This window comes from Entelurus aequoreus, linkage group LG22, assembly GCF_033978785.1.
Source record: "Entelurus aequoreus isolate RoL-2023_Sb linkage group LG22, RoL_Eaeq_v1.1, whole genome shotgun sequence".
Classification (NCBI taxonomy): domain Eukaryota; kingdom Metazoa; phylum Chordata; class Actinopteri; order Syngnathiformes; family Syngnathidae; genus Entelurus; species Entelurus aequoreus.
Window position 1 is genome coordinate 23,517,862 of NC_084752.1, and position 18,708 is coordinate 23,536,569.

Below are 18,708 nucleotides of genomic sequence, written 5' to 3' on the forward strand. Positions count from 1 at the left end.
CAACAGTGGATAAGGGACTCGGAGGTGGGGGGGTCAGCAAACACAAAGGTAATCACTTTGACCCTTAATTATTGCTTCCTTGGCAAAAACATAAATAGCACCCTCGAGCTGTGGCCGTCATCACTTTATTTCCTCTCTTTCTTTCAACTGGAGCCTCTTGTTTTAGCAGGACATTAACATCACGCACCTCACTTCAGGCCCACGTTAATATTCATGATCGGCACCACGACTCTACATCAGGGGTGTCGAACTAAACAATGGATGTCCGCTAACGCTAAGAAAATGGAAATGCTGATTATCGGTCCTGCTAGACACCGACACCTATTTAATAACACCACCTTAACATTTGACAACCAAACAATTACACAAGGCGACTCGGTAAAGAATCTGGGTATTATCTTCGACCCAACTCTCTCGTTTGAGTCACACATTAAGAGTGTTACTAAAACAGCCTTCTTTCATCTCCGTAATATCGCTAAAATTTGCTCCATTTTGTCCACCAGCGACGCTGAGATCAATATTCATGCGTTCGTTACGTCTCGTCTCGATTACTGTAACGTATTATTTTCGGGTCTCCTATGTCTAGCATTAAAAGATTACAGTTGGTACAAAATGCGGCTGCTAGACTTTTGACAAGAACAAGAAAGTTTGATCATATTACGCCTATACTGTATATACCTTTATATACATATATACCTATACTGGCTCACCTGCACTGGCTTCCTGTGCACTTAAGATGCGACTTTAAGGTTTTACTACTTACGTATAAAATACTACACGGTCTAGCTCCATCCTATCTTGCGGATTGTATTGTACCATATGTCCCGGCAAGAAATCTGCGTTCAAAGAACTCCGGCTTATTAGTGTTCCCCTAGGTTTTGTGGGCTATAGAGCGTTTTCTATTCGGGCTCCAGTACTCTGGAATGCCCTCCCAGTAACAGTTAGAGATGCTACCTCAGTAGAAGTATTTAAGTCCCATCTTAAAACTCATTTGTATACTCTAGCCTTTAAATAGACCCCCCTTTTAGACCAGTTGATCTGCCGTTTCTCCTTTGTGGAGAGGGGGGGGGGGGGGGCACAGATTTGGTGACCACAGATGAGGTGCTAGCTGTCTAAAGTCGGGACCCATGGTGGACCACTCATCTGTGCATCAGTTGGGGACGTCTCTGCGCTGCTGACTTGTCTCCACTCAAGATGATCTCCTGCTGACCCCACTATGGACTGGACTCTCACACTATTAACTAGATCCACTATGGACTGGACTCTCACTGTTATGTTAGATCCACTATGGACTGGACTCTCACACTATTATGCTAGATCCACTATGGACTGGACTCTCACACTATTCACTAGATACACTCAACGTCCATTGCACCAATCGCCCAGAGGGCGTCCCCACATCTGCTGTCCCCTCCAAGGTTTCTCATTGTCATCCCATTGGGTTGAGTTTTTTCTTGCCCTGATGTGGGATCTGAGCCGAGGATGTCGTTGTGGCTTGTGCAGCCCTTTGAGACACTCGTGATTTAGGGCTGTATAAATAAACTTTGATTGAATGATTGATTGAAAGTCATTTTAGCTCCGGGGCCGCATGGTTGAAAATCTATTCCCAAGTGGGCCTTAATGGTAAAATCATGGCGTGATAACTTAAAAATAAAGACAACTCCAGGTTGTTTTCTTTGTTTTACTTTGGCCAAAAATAGAACAGTCACATTCTGAAAACGTACAAATCACAAATAATCCTCTGGACAAAACGCTTCAAGTTTGGTGAAAATTCTGACGAAATTGGTGCAGCTTCAAAAACACAATGGGAACCATTCAGCAACTGTTCTTAAGAACACATTTAGTTCTTAGGCCCACTTTCGAAGTTTTTAAGGATATTTTTGTATTCACCAATCTTTTCTAAACTGGGATTTGTTCGTAGGTAAGAACAAAATCTAAGAGTGCTCCAGTGCACTCTTAGGGTGGCCTATTTGTTCTTAAGTGTGACAAGTTCCCTTACTTCTATTGTCTAATGTTTAAATGAATATCATACATAGATAGAGATAGATAAGACAGACAGACAGACAGACAGACAGACAGACAGACAGACAGACAGACAGACAGACAGACATATAGCAAAATGAGCAATATAAAGACATTTCAAAATACTGTGTGCGTGCATGCACGTACACACACACACACACACACATACACACACACACACACACACACACACACACACACACACACACACACACACACACACACACACACACACACACACACACACACACACTGCTGAGGATCACTACTTTGTTTTTCTCCACTTCTTGCAGTAGAACCTCCATTTCTGAACTCGACCAGTTTTTCTTCCGCTTCGGGGCTACCTCAGCCGTCCCCCCTTTCTTAAACTTACGTTTTGACATTATGTATTTCCCCTGCGGGATAATACAAATTTGTCTTCTGTAATCTGTTTGTGTTTTCTCCGTCTGTTTGATGTTCGGCTTTTCCGCCGGAATTGTGCCCTTATATGGGGAATTAAGGGCGTTTACCTATGCAAATTACGGAATTAAGGGTGTTTACATATGCATATTGGGGAAATAAGGGCGTGTTTATATGCAAATTATGATAGACACGCACGCGCTAACCATTTGGCATTCAGCAATTTAAGAACAGCAGGTGGGAACAATTTGGCCTTTTAAAAACACGTAATGAATTTGAATGGACTCCTCTTAGGAAATCACTTAGGAAGAAAGATAAGAGGAAAAATAACAGAAAGTAATGGAGAGGCACTGCCATAAGTTGGTATTGCATTGCACTTCTTTCGACTAGTTGGGACTGAATCAATAGCACCTCTGCAGGTTGCAGTTAGGTAGTGCACTCAATTGCATCAGGACACTAATTCAACACACTTATCGTTTAATGTATTTATCAAAGTAACTTAGTCTCTTTGAATATTTCGCAACATTTTACAAAAGCATACAGAGCCAACGCAAGCAATGCAACAATAGTTCTGGAAATAAGTCAAGGTGAACTACATTACCTCAGTGTTATACAGTATATAATATACATTTGTGCGATCCATTCATCCATTTTCTACCGCTTGTCCCTTTTGGAGTCGCGGGGGGTGCTGGAGCCTATCTCAGCTGCATTCGGGCAGAAGGCGGGGTACACCATGGACAAGTCACCACCTCATCACAGGGCCAACACAGACAGACAGACAACATTCACACTCACATTCACACACTAGGGCCAATTTAGTGTTGCCAATCAACCTATCCCCAGGTGCATGTCTTTGGAATTTGTGGGATTTCCTACTAAATATGAAAACATGTTATATGACCCTCTAGACAATAAAAACATTATATTAAACATGAATAACTTTTGCAACATTGAATAATATATAAATAAGATATTCATACATAATTAAAATACAACTATTATATATATAAATACAATTATGTATAGATACGAAATCAATGAATAATCTTAAACTGTATTTGTTTATTCCTAGCATTTAATTACATTGATTGGGATAGCTAAAATTGAAAGTATAGACTACCGTTCAAAAGTTTGGGGTCACATTGAAATGTCCTTATTTTTGAAGGAAAAGCACTGTACTTTTCAATGAAGATAACTTTAAACTAGTCTTAACTTTAAAGAAATACACTCTATACATTGCTAATGTGGTAATTGACTATTCTAGCTGCAAATGTCTGGTTTTTGGTGCAATATCTACATAGGTATATAGAGGCCCATTTCCAGCAACTATCACTCCAGTGTTCTAATGGTACAATGTGTTTGCTCATTGGCTCAGAAGGCTAATTGATGATTACAAAACCCTTGTGCAATCATGTTCACACATCTGAAAACAGTTTAGCTCGTTACAGAAGCTACAAAACTGACCTTCCTTTGAGCAGATTGAGTTTCTGGAGCATCACATTTGTGAGGTCAATTAAACGCTCAAAATGGCCAGAAAAAGAGAACTTTCATCTGAAACTCGACAGTTTATTCTTGTTCTTAGAAATGAAGGCTATTCCACAAAATTGTTTGGGTGACCCCAAACTTTTGAACGGTAGTGTACATAATGTAATGTTTTTGCCCTGTAATATTCATTTTCATGTTCCTGTCTGATTTAATTACTACACTTGAAATAATTGAGTTATGTGAATTTACATTTTTGTAGCCTGTACCTAATCTTGAGTACTTCTAACTTAATCTCTGAAGTATTCCTGAGAAAGTATTTTAGTTGCTTGAATTTATGAGAAATAGTACTTTACTTAACAATCATTTGATTTTTTTTTGCCGTTACATGTATATAAGGGGGATGTATGTTTAATAAGTAGGGAAGTCATACTTTTACTCCAAGCAACTTTTGTTGCATCCCTAATAATAAGGTTGCTTGAATAAAATCTAGAATGTCTAAGACTACTACCTACACCTTCTTGATACAAATACGAAATGGTTCCACCTGGATAGCGGCAAACCTAACTTCGAACATTTCACAAATCACAGACGTCATAACATCGTCAAAGTTCACCTTTAAGCATTCACACACAGCACCAACATTTTTGTAACAAGGGTGAAGTGATAGAAGAAAGATAAATATATAATGCATCTATTTGTGGCAGCATAGGAGAATGGTATGTATACGTTTCACTTTTACAACTCATTGCGCATAACTGGGGTGAGTTCAAGGAGCCTTGATTAGAGTTAGAAGCAGATGTGTCACAAGTTTTCAAAGACAGAGGGAGACTTAACTCCGGGTGATGTCCTAAAAATAACATAATCATAATAATAATTTGTTGCTGTGATTCGTATTATTCAGTGATAATAATCCTATGTGAATCAGATAATCTCTACTTTACACTCTGAAGTAAAGGAAAACTTGAGTTACAATCATATTTAAGTGAATAATGATTATTTAAATTCATATTCCGGTCACTTTATATTGAAATTGTTGGGACTTTTTTGTAAAAATATATTTTCTTCAAAAAGTAAGAAAACAAATTACGTTTTTCACATGTGTTTTCATAAGCTGGTTTCAACCAAATCAATGCAATAATTAGTATTGTAGTGCACGTAAATATACCAAGTATGTGTATGGGGCGGCGAAGTTTGGTTTAGGGTGGGATGGGGGGGGGCCCTTAAAGAGTGGGCCCGGAATTTTGTACTTGAATTAGGTACTTTTTTCCATCAGTCCAAACCAAAGCATTTTCATGCATAGAAAGTCCATAAAAACAGAAATGTAATCAAACTTCACATACTAAAAAAAGGCAACCTGGGAGTTCCTGCTGTGTGCAATGTATTGCAATTGATATATTCCAGCTTGTCCTGCAGGATAGATAACTTTTACATCATGTTGTAAGAAACTGGCCAACTATTTTATGTTCACACGTGAAAATCGAATCAAAGCAAAGAATAAAAACTGTTTTGTGTTTGTTGTTGCCGAGCTGCCTCAACCTTGGCTCTTTGCAAGGAAGTAAGGCAAACACTACACTTGAGAATAGAGCTGACAACATGTACATCATTTAACTATGCTTAACAATATCTGGGGATGTCAGTTGTCTGCCTGAATAACTCACATCAGACAAACTGAGCTTTCATTTACTTAGCGTCCTAATCTTTAAGTCCTGTACTCACATGACTTGGAAGGGGCAGTTGGGCGTGTGCAGGAACTTGAGCTCTTTGATGGAGCGCTGAGGAACCGTGTTGAGAGTGGAACGACACCAGCACCGCTCCACCAGACTGATAGGCTTTGCTGTAAACACACCGCAAAATACAAGAACCAATATTATTAATGAACAATATCAAAAACATTTAAATGATTAAGCTGGAACGAAAACTTGGGGAAAAATAGTTAATCTTGACAACAACTTTAAAAAAACCTAATAAGAATTTTGTATTGACTGCACTATATCGTTTAATACCTACAATTAAAATAAAACAATGATGTATGTGTCATGCAATGCTTGCATAAAGATACATGCATGGGAAAATGGGTTCGTTGTCTCTCAAATTGTGGTATGGAAACGTACAGAATTTGTACACATATATATATATATATATATATATATATATATATATATATATATATATATATATATATATATATATATATACACTACCGTTCAAAAGTTTGGGGTCACATTGAAATGTCCTTATTTTTCAATTAAGATAACTTTAAACTAGTCTTAACTTTAAAGAAATACACTCTATACATTGCTAATGTGGTAAATGACTATTCTAGCTGCAAATGTCTGGTTTTTGGTGCAATATCTACATAGGTGTATAGAGGCCCATTTCCAGCAACTATCACTCCAGTGTTCTAATGGTACAATGTGTTTGCTCATTGGCTCAGAAGGCTAATTGATGATTAGAAAACCCTTGTGCAATCATGTTCACACATCTGAAAACAGTTTAGCTCGTTACAGAAGCTACAAAACTGACCTTCCTTTGAGCAGATTGAGTTTCTGGAGCATCACATTTGTGGGGTCAATTAAACGCTCAAAATGGCCAGAAAAAGAGAACTTTCATCTGAAACTCGACAGTCTATTCTTGTTCTTAGAAATTAAGGCTATTCCACAAAATTGTTTGGGTGACCCCAAAGTTTTGAACAGTAGTATATATATATATATATATATATATATATATATATATATATATATATATATATATATATATATATGTGTGTGTGTGTATATACATATATTAGGGTTGTACGGTATACCGGTATTAGTATAGTACCGCGATACTAATGAATCATATTCGGTACTATACCGCCTCTGAAAAGTACCGGTATGCCCCCCCCCCAACCCCAACCCCCGCAAAAGCAATTCTTTGTATCTGTAGATGATGCTACATATGTAAAAAAATAAATAAACCACATGATGTTAGTGCACCAGTCGAGGAAAATGAGCAAACTACATAAATAACATCCACATCTTGATGGATTGAAAATTAACACCAACGCGTTGACTAGATTAGCACATAATTTATTCAGAAAGTATAAATAACGAGAAATAAAGATAGAATACTATTAACCACAACATGTAAGTGTAAAAAAAACAACAACATTATGATTTGTACATTTTCAGAATGTGCTTGTTCTATTTTTAAACAAAAAAAACCCAACAATCTGAAGTTGTCTTTATTTTTAAGTTATCGTGCTGTGATTTTACCAGTCCTGCCCACTTGGGAGCCGATTTTTCTCCATGTGGCCCCCGATTTTAAATGAGTTTGACAGTGAGTCTGATAGTTTATTACCTCTTTGTTGAGTTGTACAATGAGAGGGATGCAGCTTTCAAGCCAACGCCTTAAGCTTTAATTTAATGTAGGAATGTTTATTGAAAGATGTTTTGATGAGTTATTCGTACTAAAGAGCAAAGAGTGTGACAACCAACCAATTAAATGCCAAATGACCAATCAACAAGACGGTGCAGTTGAAGATAAATGCAATAATGAATTGTTGGCTCCCTTATGTCTTTGTCATCCCTCCCTAAAAGCGTGTTTAATCCACTGTAACATGTCTTTCCAAAGCACGGGAACATATGAGTTTACCTGCTATTGCTCTCCACAACGTGCTCATTAAAAAGAGATTAGTCCCTTTTTTTTTGGAACCACTTTCTCTCTTTCACATGCACACACAGACGCTCGCAGAATTTTAGCCTTTCACTCGGACAGCATTCAGCCGGACCATTCTCCCACTAAAGGGTCCTCAACATTCAATTTCTAACGTTGCCCTCTTTCATAAAAGGGCCCTCTGTGGCTCACACACCGCATCTGCGGTCTCAGTGGAAATCACCCTAAGTACATTCTTAAAATGATTACAAATGGCCCCTGTGCCACCAGCATGGAGGCTGGCGAGGCCCCGTGCAGCACTGCAGATGCACGCTGATAACATCAAACATGAAAGTATAATATTCACATTCCAAAATAGAGCTTGCAGATGGCCCAAATATGTTGATGCTTATCAAATGCCCTATGTTATAGCAAAATGTGTTAAATCTGGTTGTTTTTTTCCATTAAAAAGCAATGTTGAGACAATAATTAATCCACAATATCCCTTTTTTTAATAATATAATTGGACAAATAAACATTTTGTACCCAATGTAGTTAACAAAGTGTTCTTCAGCGGTTCCGCATATTGTTCCTGACACATGTTTATAAATCAGCACCAAATGTGCCACGACAAATGGCTGAGGCCCAAATAATATCAGCCTAATGACGCGCACCTTTTTCGGGGCCCATTCTAATGCAAAGCGGAGGATCATTATGCAGCATGCAGCGCCGGGGCCACAAGTGAGCATCCGCCGCTATCACCAGCGCATTGTTTATCCCTAATTAGAAACTAATTAAAAGAAAGCACAGAGAAGAGCCCAATGCACACATGTCTTTAATATGCGATCAGGGGGTCCTAGCAGGGCAGAAACAACAAGCTTAGCATCATGCAGGCCAACCTTGGCTGCTCGCCTGGTAAAGAACATAAGGGGGGCAGTTCGCTGCCCAGACCCCCTTCCAAAACAGTCATTTTTGTCGATTCTTGTACAGAATTTTAAAAAAGCAGCAAAATTGTATGTGATTTTAATTAACTTTTAATTGTTACACTTGCTCCATGCATGATTGGGTTTCCCAATAAATAATGTGCAACACCATTGATTTGAAGAAATACATGGTCAAGCAAAGTGCAAGGATGGCGCAAACAAGAGTCTTTAATAAAACTAAAACTTAGAATTAATGGGATCCATTTTTTGAAATTGTTTTAACTATTAAATGAACTTAAAATATGACTTTTTTATTTTTGTGGTTAGTAATGGATACAATATGTTTCGAAATGCAGTGCAAGTGTAAGCCAATGTGACACGTTATTGTTTTTTTTTATTAATGCTTGTCATGGCGATGGAAATGATGAGGCGATAATAACAGTGATTGGTTTGTTTGTTGTTGTTTCATGTTTTTGATCACTGTTATGTTGGTATTATTATCGTTGATACTGTTGATATTGTTTTTTTTTTTTTTTGGTGTTGTGTTTGGGTGTTGCGTGGCTTGGATTGGTTTGGAATTTTACTATTATGCGTTATTATTGTATTGTTATGTATTGATTTGTTGCACTGGTTAATATTCTGTGTGATTTTAGTAAATAAAGTATAATTTTTTTTTTATTGACATTAAATGTCCATTTAACCATTTTCTTCATCATTTATATTTATTTTGATTTTTTTTTTTTATTAACAAAAACCCAGATAAAACTGTGTTTTATTCACGCCTAAATGCATGCATTTTTGCACAAATAATTGCATTATTTTCCAAGTTCCTCAAATTTGAATAAAAAACAATGATTTGGGAATAAGCGGTAGAAAATGGATGGATGGATGGACTTAGATTGTGATAAATTGAGCTTTGAAATTGGAAAATAGACCATATATGTTGTAAATTATAAAAAATTGGGTTAGCAATTTCTTAAGAATATATGTTTTTAAGAGAGAGAAGAGTATGGTAATGAAGACTTCAGCATCCAAATTAATTCAACCTGCAGTTTGGAAGAAGTACTTGAAATAAATAAAATAATGTAATATTTAAAAAAAAACCATGACATTCATAACCATTTAAGACGGAGTGACTCACCGGTGCTGATCGGTCCATGTGTGATCACGGCCAACAGAAGCATCAGTGGCAGCAGTTTGACATCCATGCTGTGGCTGTGACTCTCTGCTACAGTCCCGGGCTCAACTGAGGCCGCCAGCGTTGCATTGTGTTAAATCCTCACACGGGAGAGGGAGAGCGAGAGATTCGAGGGGAAGGAGGGAGTCCCACTTTCTCAGAAGGGGGAGGGTGGAGGAGAGGGGTCCCAGCATGAGGAGGTGAGAGGGAGGAGGAGAGAACTGTGGAGAGCCAGGAGAGACTTCCTTGCTCGTAAAAAAAAGAGTTGGCAGGGAGTCAAAAAGGGAAAGTCTGGAGGATATTTTTTCCTCCTTTGTTGTATTTGTCAAAGGCTCGATGGAGTTACCTTTTCCAGTGTAACATTGATTTATATCAATGTGTCCCTCCTTTGATGTTGCGGAGCATCTTTCACCTTCCAAAACATCTGTCACACACGCATGGAAGTTTGGGTGACCTCCCTGCAGAGCTCCCTGCTGTTAACTAATATTATTGTTGTATTCCGCATATATCAGCCAAGTGTGACTATTGTCTCTCTCTCAATAGGACGCATGCACGCTGTAATGTAAAATATGCAGCTCTGGCTTTTATTACTTAAAGTTTGGTAAACTAGTTTGGTCGCTGGATGGAAAATGCTACTACTAATAATAATTAGGGTTGTACGGTATACCGGTTTTAGTATAGTACCGCGATACTAATGAATCATATTCGGTACTATACCATCTCTGAAAAGTACCGGTCCGTACAGCTAACATCCACTGTAATGATACCAAGTACAGGAGCATATCCAATCGATACTACTATTATTATGTCGATATTTTTTGGCATCACAACATCTTCTTTCGTTTATTTTTTAATTCATATTATGTTTATAAACTCATCAAATATGTCACTGGACTAGTGTTGTAACAATACCAATATTTTGGTACCGGTACCAGTACTAAAATTATTTCGATACTTTTCGGTACTTTTCGATACTTTTCGGTACTTTTCTAAATAAAGGGGACCACAAAAAAATTGCATTATTGGCTTTATTTTAACAACAAATCTTAGGGTCAATTAAACATATGTTTCTTATTCCAGTTAAGTCCTTAAATAAAATAGTCAACATACAAGACAATTTGTCTTTTAGTAGTAAGTAAACAAACAAAGACTCCTAATTAGTCTGCTGACATATGCAGTAACATATTGTGTCATTTATCATTCTATTATTTTGTCAACGTTATTAAGGACAAGTGGTAGAAAATTAATATTTAATCTACTTGTTCATTTACTGTTAATATCTGCTTACTTTCTCTTTTAACATGTTCTATCGACACTTCTGTTAAAATGTAATAATCACTTTTCTTCTGTTGTTTGGATGCTTTACATTAGTTTTGGATGATACCACAAATTTGGGTATCAATCCGATACCAAGTCGTTACAGGATCGTACATTGGTCATATTTAAAGTCCTCATGTGTCCAGGGACATATTTCCTGAGTTTATAAACATAATATACATTTTAAAAAAACGAAAGATGATGTTGTTATGCCAAAAAATATCGACGTAATCATAGTAGTATCGACTACATACGCTACTGTACTTGATATCATTACAGTGGATGTTAGGTGTAGATCCACCAATGGCGTTTTTTTACATTTTGATGCCGGTGAGCTACGGTGTGCAGTGAAGCATGTTTAGCTATTCCTCGATATTACTATGATACTTGTAAAAAACATACTTTATTTGTCACCATGGAGACCAGGATTAGTGATTTAGAAGTAGCTAAAACACTGCCGACGGCGGATGGACCTTAGCCGCTAGCTAGCTAGCCATGTCTTAAATCACCTCTTTCTGAGGGTGTTTCAGTGTTATAACTTCACCTTTATCGTTAGTTTTTAAGCCAAAATGCGTCCGTTCTCCCTTTTCTGTCTACACACATTGTCTGCTTGTAAGTACTCTGTGATTGTGCGCTGCCGAACATGCTCCTCTGCTCGTAAACCAGCAATGACACGACGTGACTTCGGCGAAGGCGCGGGGGCTTGCGGGACCGGTACGTTTCAGAGGCGGTATAGTACCGAAAATGCTTCATTAGTATCGTGGTACTATACTAGTACCGGTATACCGTACAACCCTTCCCTGAACACATGAGGACTTTGAATATGACCAATGTATGGTCCTGTAACGACTTGGTATCGGATTGTAACCCAAATTTGGGGACGGCGTGGCGCTGTGGGGAGAGTGGCCGTGCCAACAATCTGAGGGTTCCTGGTTCGATCCCCACCTTCTACCAACCTCGTCACGTCCGTTGTGTCCTTGAGCAACGGACGGGTCGTGGTTAGGGCCTTGCATGGCAGCTCCCGCCATCAGTGTGTGAATGGGTGAATGTGGAAATAGTGTCAAAGCGCTTTGAGTACCTTGAAGGTAGAAAAGCGCTATACAAATATAACCCATTTACCATTTGTGGTGTCATCCAAAACTAATGAGTCTATGATTGTTGTACAAATGTTCTTTATCACATTGTTTACTTTCACACGTCCATTTAAGATATGATTCATGTATGATGGGTGGGATTCACTACAATAGTCTAACAGCTGCTGATGGTGAGGCAAGCAAGGTTTACTGGTAAAAGAAATGTGGCAATAGTCTACATCAGGGGTCGGCAACCCAAAATGTTCAAAGAGCCATATTGGACCAAAAATACAAAAACAAATCTGTCTGGAGCCGCAAAAAATTAAAAGCCATATTACATGTGTCATGAGATATACATTTAATTAAGAGGACTTAAAGGAAACTAAATGACCTCAAATATAGCTACAAATGAGGCATAATGATGCAATATTAGTGTACACATCGCTAGCCTAAATAGCATGTTAGCATCGATTAGCTCGCAGTCATGCAGTGACCAAATATGTCTGATTAGCACTCCACACAAGTCGATAACATCAACAAAACTCACCTTTGTGCACTCACGCACAACGTTAAAAGTGTGGTGGACAAAATGACACAGAAAAAGAAGTGGCATAAAACATGTCCTAGAAAGTCGGAGAAAGTTGTAAACAAACTAGACGGTGAGTTCAAGGACCGCCAAAATTATTAGGACAAAACGGCGCTCGCCAAATACTCGAATCAGTGAAGCATTTTTAATATAAACAGTGTGATTTATAACAATTGGGGAGGTTTGTGTCATGTTTGTCCTCCTACAGAAACCATACTAAAACAAAAAAATTGATTTTTTTTCCCCCTCATCTTTTTCCTTTCTTCATACATTTTTGAAAAATCTCCAGAGAGCCACTAGGACAGGGGTCGGCAACCCAAATTGTTGAAAGAGCCACATTGGACCAAAAATACAAAAACAAATCTGTCTGGAGCCGCAAAAAATTAAAAGCCATATTACATGTGTCATGAGATATACATTTAATTAAGAGGACTGAAAGGAAACTAAATGACCTCAAATATACCTACAAATGAGGCATAATGATGCAATATTAGTGTACATATCGCTAGCCTAAATAGCATGTTAGCATCGATTAGCTTGCAGTCATGCAGTGACCAAATATGTCTGATTAGCACTCCACACAAGTCAATAACATCAACAAAACTCACCTTTGTGCACTCATGCACAACGTTAAAAGTGTGGTGGACAAAATGAGACAGAAAAAGAAGTGGCATAAAACACGTCCTAGAAAGTCGGAGAAAGTTATACATGTAAACAAACTAGACGGTGAGTTCAAGGACCGCCAAAATTAGTAGGACAAAACGGCGCTCGCCAAATACTCGAATCAGTGAAGCATGTTTAATATAAACAGTGTGATTTATAACATTTAGGGAGGTTTGTGTCGTGTTTGTCCTCCTACAGAAACCATACTAAAACAAAAAATTTATTTTTTTCCCCTCATCTTTTTCCATTCTTCATACATTTTTGAACAATCTCCAGAGAGCCACTAGGGCGGCGCTAAAGAGCCGCATGCGGCTCTAGAGCCGCGGGTTGCCGACCCCTGGTCTACATTGAAACACAGGGTAAGGATACACTTCCAGGTCAGAGGTGACTATGACGCACTAATTTTTTTCGCGCATGCGTACTAGGTCGTGTTGCGCCGGCGGATGGAGGGGTGCAGGGGGTCTTAAACGACCTTGTGTGTGTGTGGGATTTACCCTGGATAACCTTAGAAGGGGCCGAAGTGAACCCCCAAGTGTGAATTTTGAATCAATTGTTGTTTTCATTAAATACAATTAAATTAAAGCATCGACGGGATAAGGAATGACACAAATGTGCTAAAAATAGAACATTTCCAAAGGATTGTAATTATTATATTTCATGGTGAAGTAGAAGCAGGGACAGGGAACACATTCTATTTTCAGGTAGGGTAAATTCACCCAACAAATATGCAACCGCAACCAGATCAATGTGCAGGACACTTTAAGAAAAAAAGTGTATTCTACAGTTAATTTGATCCTGTATTTTTATACATTTTATTTCCAGGCAACACAAATGGCGCCGATGCGGTGGAATTACCCGTAAGTGAGATGATGCCCCAGCAGGTGGGAAGATGGAGCTTAAATGGTCCGTAAAACACTTCATACTACATCTGGAAGTGGGAGAGACTAAAACACTTGGCAATATGATACAGTCCTGTGTGTGTGTGTGTGTGTGTTCTTGTATTTCTGCCCTTCTTGAGACATCAACAAGGAAAAGTACCTTCCATATGAGGACCGGTGAACAAGTTAGGACATAAATCATGGTCCCAATACGGAAAAGCATTGCATATAATAGAGAATGTCTCATTTGCACCCCTGGTGGTGAAATCTATCAAAATTAGGGTGGTCCCAAAAAGGAGGGATTTTTCAACTTGTCTGTGTGTCGTTTTTAAAAGTGTTCCCCCTCTGGTCAACATATGAAATAACAAGTGTGTGTAAAAATTTTAAGTGCTCCCCCTCTGGCCAAGATGTAATAACAAGTGTGTGTAAGAAATTGAAGTACACCCTTTTGGCCAAAATTAATAACACAAATAAAATAAATATGTACACTACCGTTCAAAAGTTTGGGGTCACATTGAAATGTCCTTATTTTCAATGAAGATAACTTTAAACTAGTCTTAACTTTAAATAAATACACTCTATACATTGCTAATGTGGTAAATGACTATTCTAGCTGCAAATGTCTGGTTTTTGGTGCAATATCTACATAGGTGTATAGAGGCCCATTTCCAGCAACTATCACTCCAGTGTTCTAATGGTACAATGTGTTTGCTCCTTGGCTCAGAAGGCTAATTGATGATTAGAAAACCCTTGTGCAATCATGTTCACACATCTGAAAACAGTTTAGCTCGTTACAGAAGCTACAAAACTGACCTTCCTTTGAGCAGATTGAGTTTCTGGAGCATCACATTTGTGGGGTCAATTAAACGCTCAAAATGGCCAGAAAAAGAGAACTTTCATCTGAAACTCGACAGTCTATTCTTGTTCTTAGAAATGAAGGCTCAAACACAAAATTGTTTGGGTGACCCCAAACTTTTGAACGGTAGTGTATATAGAGACATACTGTAATAACTTGAAGTAAATATTGAAGATTAAAAACCTATTACAAACAAAGAAACAAAACAAATTACTAAAAGCTTCTTTTTTTTTACATTTGCATAGTATGTATATATTATTATGTTATAAATACAAATCTTTATACATCTAGAAAGGGTGGTTCTAAAGAGGTAGGCATTTTTCGGAGTCTCGAGAAGGTCACAAATACAAGAATGTGTGTGTGTGTGTGTGTGTGTGTGTTCTTGTATTTCTGCCCTTCTTTAGACATCAACAAGGGAAAGTACCTTCCATATGAGGACGCGTGAACAAGTTAGGACATAAACCATGGTCCCAATACGGAAAGCCATTGCATCTAATAGAGAATGTTTCATTTGCACCCCTGATGGTGACATCTATCAAAATTAGGGTGGTTTTTGATTAATTCATTGAAGCTTTTATTAGTAGATTGCACAACAGTACATATATTCCGTACAATTGACCGCTATATGGTAACACCCGAATACGTTTTTCAACTTGTTTAAGTCGGGGGTCCACGTAAATCAATTCATGGTCCCAAAAAGCAGGGATTTTTCAACTTTACTGTGTGTCGTTTTTAAAAGTGTTCCCCTCTGGCCAACATATGTAATAACAAGTGTGTGTAAGGAATTGAAATGTGTGTGTGTTCTTGTATTTCTGCTCTTCTTGAGACATCAACAAGGAAAAGTAGCTTCCATATGAGGACCGGTGAACAAGTTAGGACATAAATCATGGTCCCAATACGGAAAAGCATTGCATCTAATAGAGAATGTCTCATTTGCACCCCTGGTGGTGAAATCTATCAAAATTAGGGTGGTCCCAAAAAGGAGGGATTTTTCAACTTGACTGTGTGTCGTTTTAAAAGTGTTCCCTCTCTGGTCAACATATGTAATAACAAGTGTGTGCAAGAAATTGAAATGCGCCCCCTTTGGCCAAAATTAATTAAAAAAAAAAGTTTTTTATATAAAGACATACTGGAATAACTTGAAGTAAATAATGAAGATTAAAAACCTATTACAAACAAAAAAAAAATACAAAAATAACTAAAAGCTTCTTTTTTTAAAAAAATATTTGCATAGTATGTATATATTATTAATGTTGTAAATACAAATCTTTATATATCTAGAAAGGGTGGTCCTAAAGAGGTAGGCATTTTTCAGAGGTCTCAATAATGTGATAAATTCAAGAATGTGTGCGTGTGCGTGTGTGTGTGTGTGTGTGTGTGTGTGTGTGTGTTGTGTGTGTGTGTCTGTGTGTGTGTGTGTGTGTGATCATGTCTCTACACGACTATGTGCCCATTATCATGCACATTACCATTCATTTGTGTCACCCCTTGCTGTTCTCAGCTGAAACTGAAACAGTCTTCATGTCAGAACTCGGCGCCTCCCCCTGTCATTGCTCCCCTTACGCAACCCTGCCCCCCCCCAACACCCCCCCCCCCCCCCCCCCCCCCCCCTCACCGCCGCCGCCAGCACCTCGGGCAATAAAACCATACCACTGCTCAAGATCTGCGGTCCAGACATCCACCAAACCCTCGCCACAAGCGCTCGAATCCTTTACGGCCCATGCTGCTGTGTGGCGGTGAAGGACTCGTGGCAGGTCCTGCTGTAAACCCTAAACCTGAGAGGGTGTTTACAGTTGGCCGCAGAGTCGCCTTGTAAAACTGCCACCATGAGCTGAGAGATCAAACTGAGCTTCCAGGAGGTAAAATGTAAATGAGCGGTCTGGAATGGACTTCCTCTAATGACACAAACAACATGTTTTTAGTGTTTTAGGGCCTGACTAAATAAGCCTGTAGAAACAACACAGCATTTAGTCATTAACTCTACAGGCCTCCATCACAGTGCAATGGACATTTAGCATCTCCATCCCAGAGTGTGAGTGTGTGTGTGTGTGTGAGTGTGTTAGGGACGCATTAATTGAGTAATCGAGTAATCTATCGATTAGTTACTTGGATTAATCGAGTAATTGGTAAAACACTCTTTATAACCTCAATGCATAGTTTAGGGAAAACAGTTGAAATTAAAAAAATAAATGTCATTTTTTTCCCCCAATAAATTAACATCTTAAACATGGAAATTGCACTTTTTGCATGTGTGCATAAAACAACAACAATAACAACAACAACCTCCACTTCTCTCACGCAAGATCAGTTCAGTTCAGTTTCAGTTTATTGGAACATGCATACGATGCAATGTAATGCATCACATATTTCCAGTTTTTTTCCCATTAGAGCACGTCCGAAACGGAGTAGGAAGAAGCAGAGCTTATTTAATCCTACCCCTTTTCATAACGTAGCAATTTTATCCCATTTCCTTGTTCACTGTAACAGAACAGTGAACACATTTATAATAAACAAATAATATAACATAAGTAAACAAATATTAAATACATAAATAATATTGGTCTCAATAAAAAAAGGGTTCAAGATGTTCATCATAATTGTTCTTCTGTGTACTTTGTGAACACTTGTAGTTTGAACAGTCTCTTAAAGTGAATCATATTGGTGCTTTGTGTTGGATTTCTTTGGTTAATCCATTCCATAATTTAATTCCACATACTGATATGCTAAAGGTTTTAAGTGTTGTATGATCATACAAATGTTCTAAATTATATTTTCCTCTTTTGTTGAGAAGAATTGTTGTACATTCTTGGCTAGCAGGTTATAGTTTGCTTTATACATCATTTTAGCTGTTTGTAAATGCACCAAATCGTTGAATTTCATAAATAAAGATCCACCCAGGAGTGGGACCACATGAATCCCTTCCCTACTGTAATCATCAGACACTAACTCAGATTATTTGAGAAACTGGTCAGATTAATCCACAGCGCTAATTTTCCGTGCCTTTTTTCTCTTTCTTTTCAGATTATAAATCACCATAAAAATATGTTTGTTTGCATTGTGATATTGTTACAATTCTTGTTGATTTCTGTCTTTGATTGGTGATATTGTACAACTTTTTAAAGAAAATTTTCTGGTTAAAAGAGTTGTAACTCAATGTCATGCTGCAGTTCAAATATTGAGACGGTTTTAAAGCAGATAGACTTAGACTTAGACTTCCTTTTTATTGTCATTCAAATTTGAACTTTACAGCACAGATAAGAACGACATTTCGTTACATAAGCTCATGGTAGTGCAGGATAAAAAAGCAATAAGGTGCATATATAAATAAATAAATATATATAAATAATATATAAATATATATACAAAATAAATATATATAAATAAATAAATAGATTACTGTACAGATAAATATATTGCACTTTTACACATGCGTCCACGTTTATGGATGTATGTTATATTGTCTTTTTTATTTATATAATACCACTAATATAGATATTAGTGGTATTTAATTTAACTGAAGGGTTTCTGTATTCGGATCCCAGTCCATCCAGCCTGTACCATGGCCCAAAGTCAGCTGGAATAAACTAAAGCTCACCTATGAGTAGTGGTAGAAAACAAATGAAAAATTCTTGCATATACCTTATTTTTATATAACTAATTGGTGGTGCACATGTGCGTACTTAATGGAAGTTAATA

At 37.8% G+C, this 18,708-nt stretch overlaps 1 protein-coding gene across 1 annotated transcript in view; it reads right to left on the minus strand.

The window, feature by feature from the left end:
* The window catches only part of LOC133639224 (stromal cell-derived factor 1-like), a 35,119-nt gene extending 22,472 nt beyond the window's left edge, over positions 1–12,647 (minus strand). The window contains exons 1-4 of the mRNA XM_062032383.1: positions 12,577–12,647; positions 9,986–10,063; positions 9,604–9,884; positions 5,623–5,740 (exon numbers count right to left, since the gene is read on the minus strand). Of these exons, the coding sequence (XP_061888367.1) occupies positions 5,623–5,740; positions 9,604–9,670 (185 nt within the window). The 5' untranslated portion in view covers positions 9,671–9,884; positions 9,986–10,063; positions 12,577–12,647. The remainder of the gene's footprint in view (positions 1–5,622; positions 5,741–9,603; positions 9,885–9,985; positions 10,064–12,576) is intronic.
* Between the last annotated feature and the right edge of the window lie 6,061 nt (positions 12,648–18,708).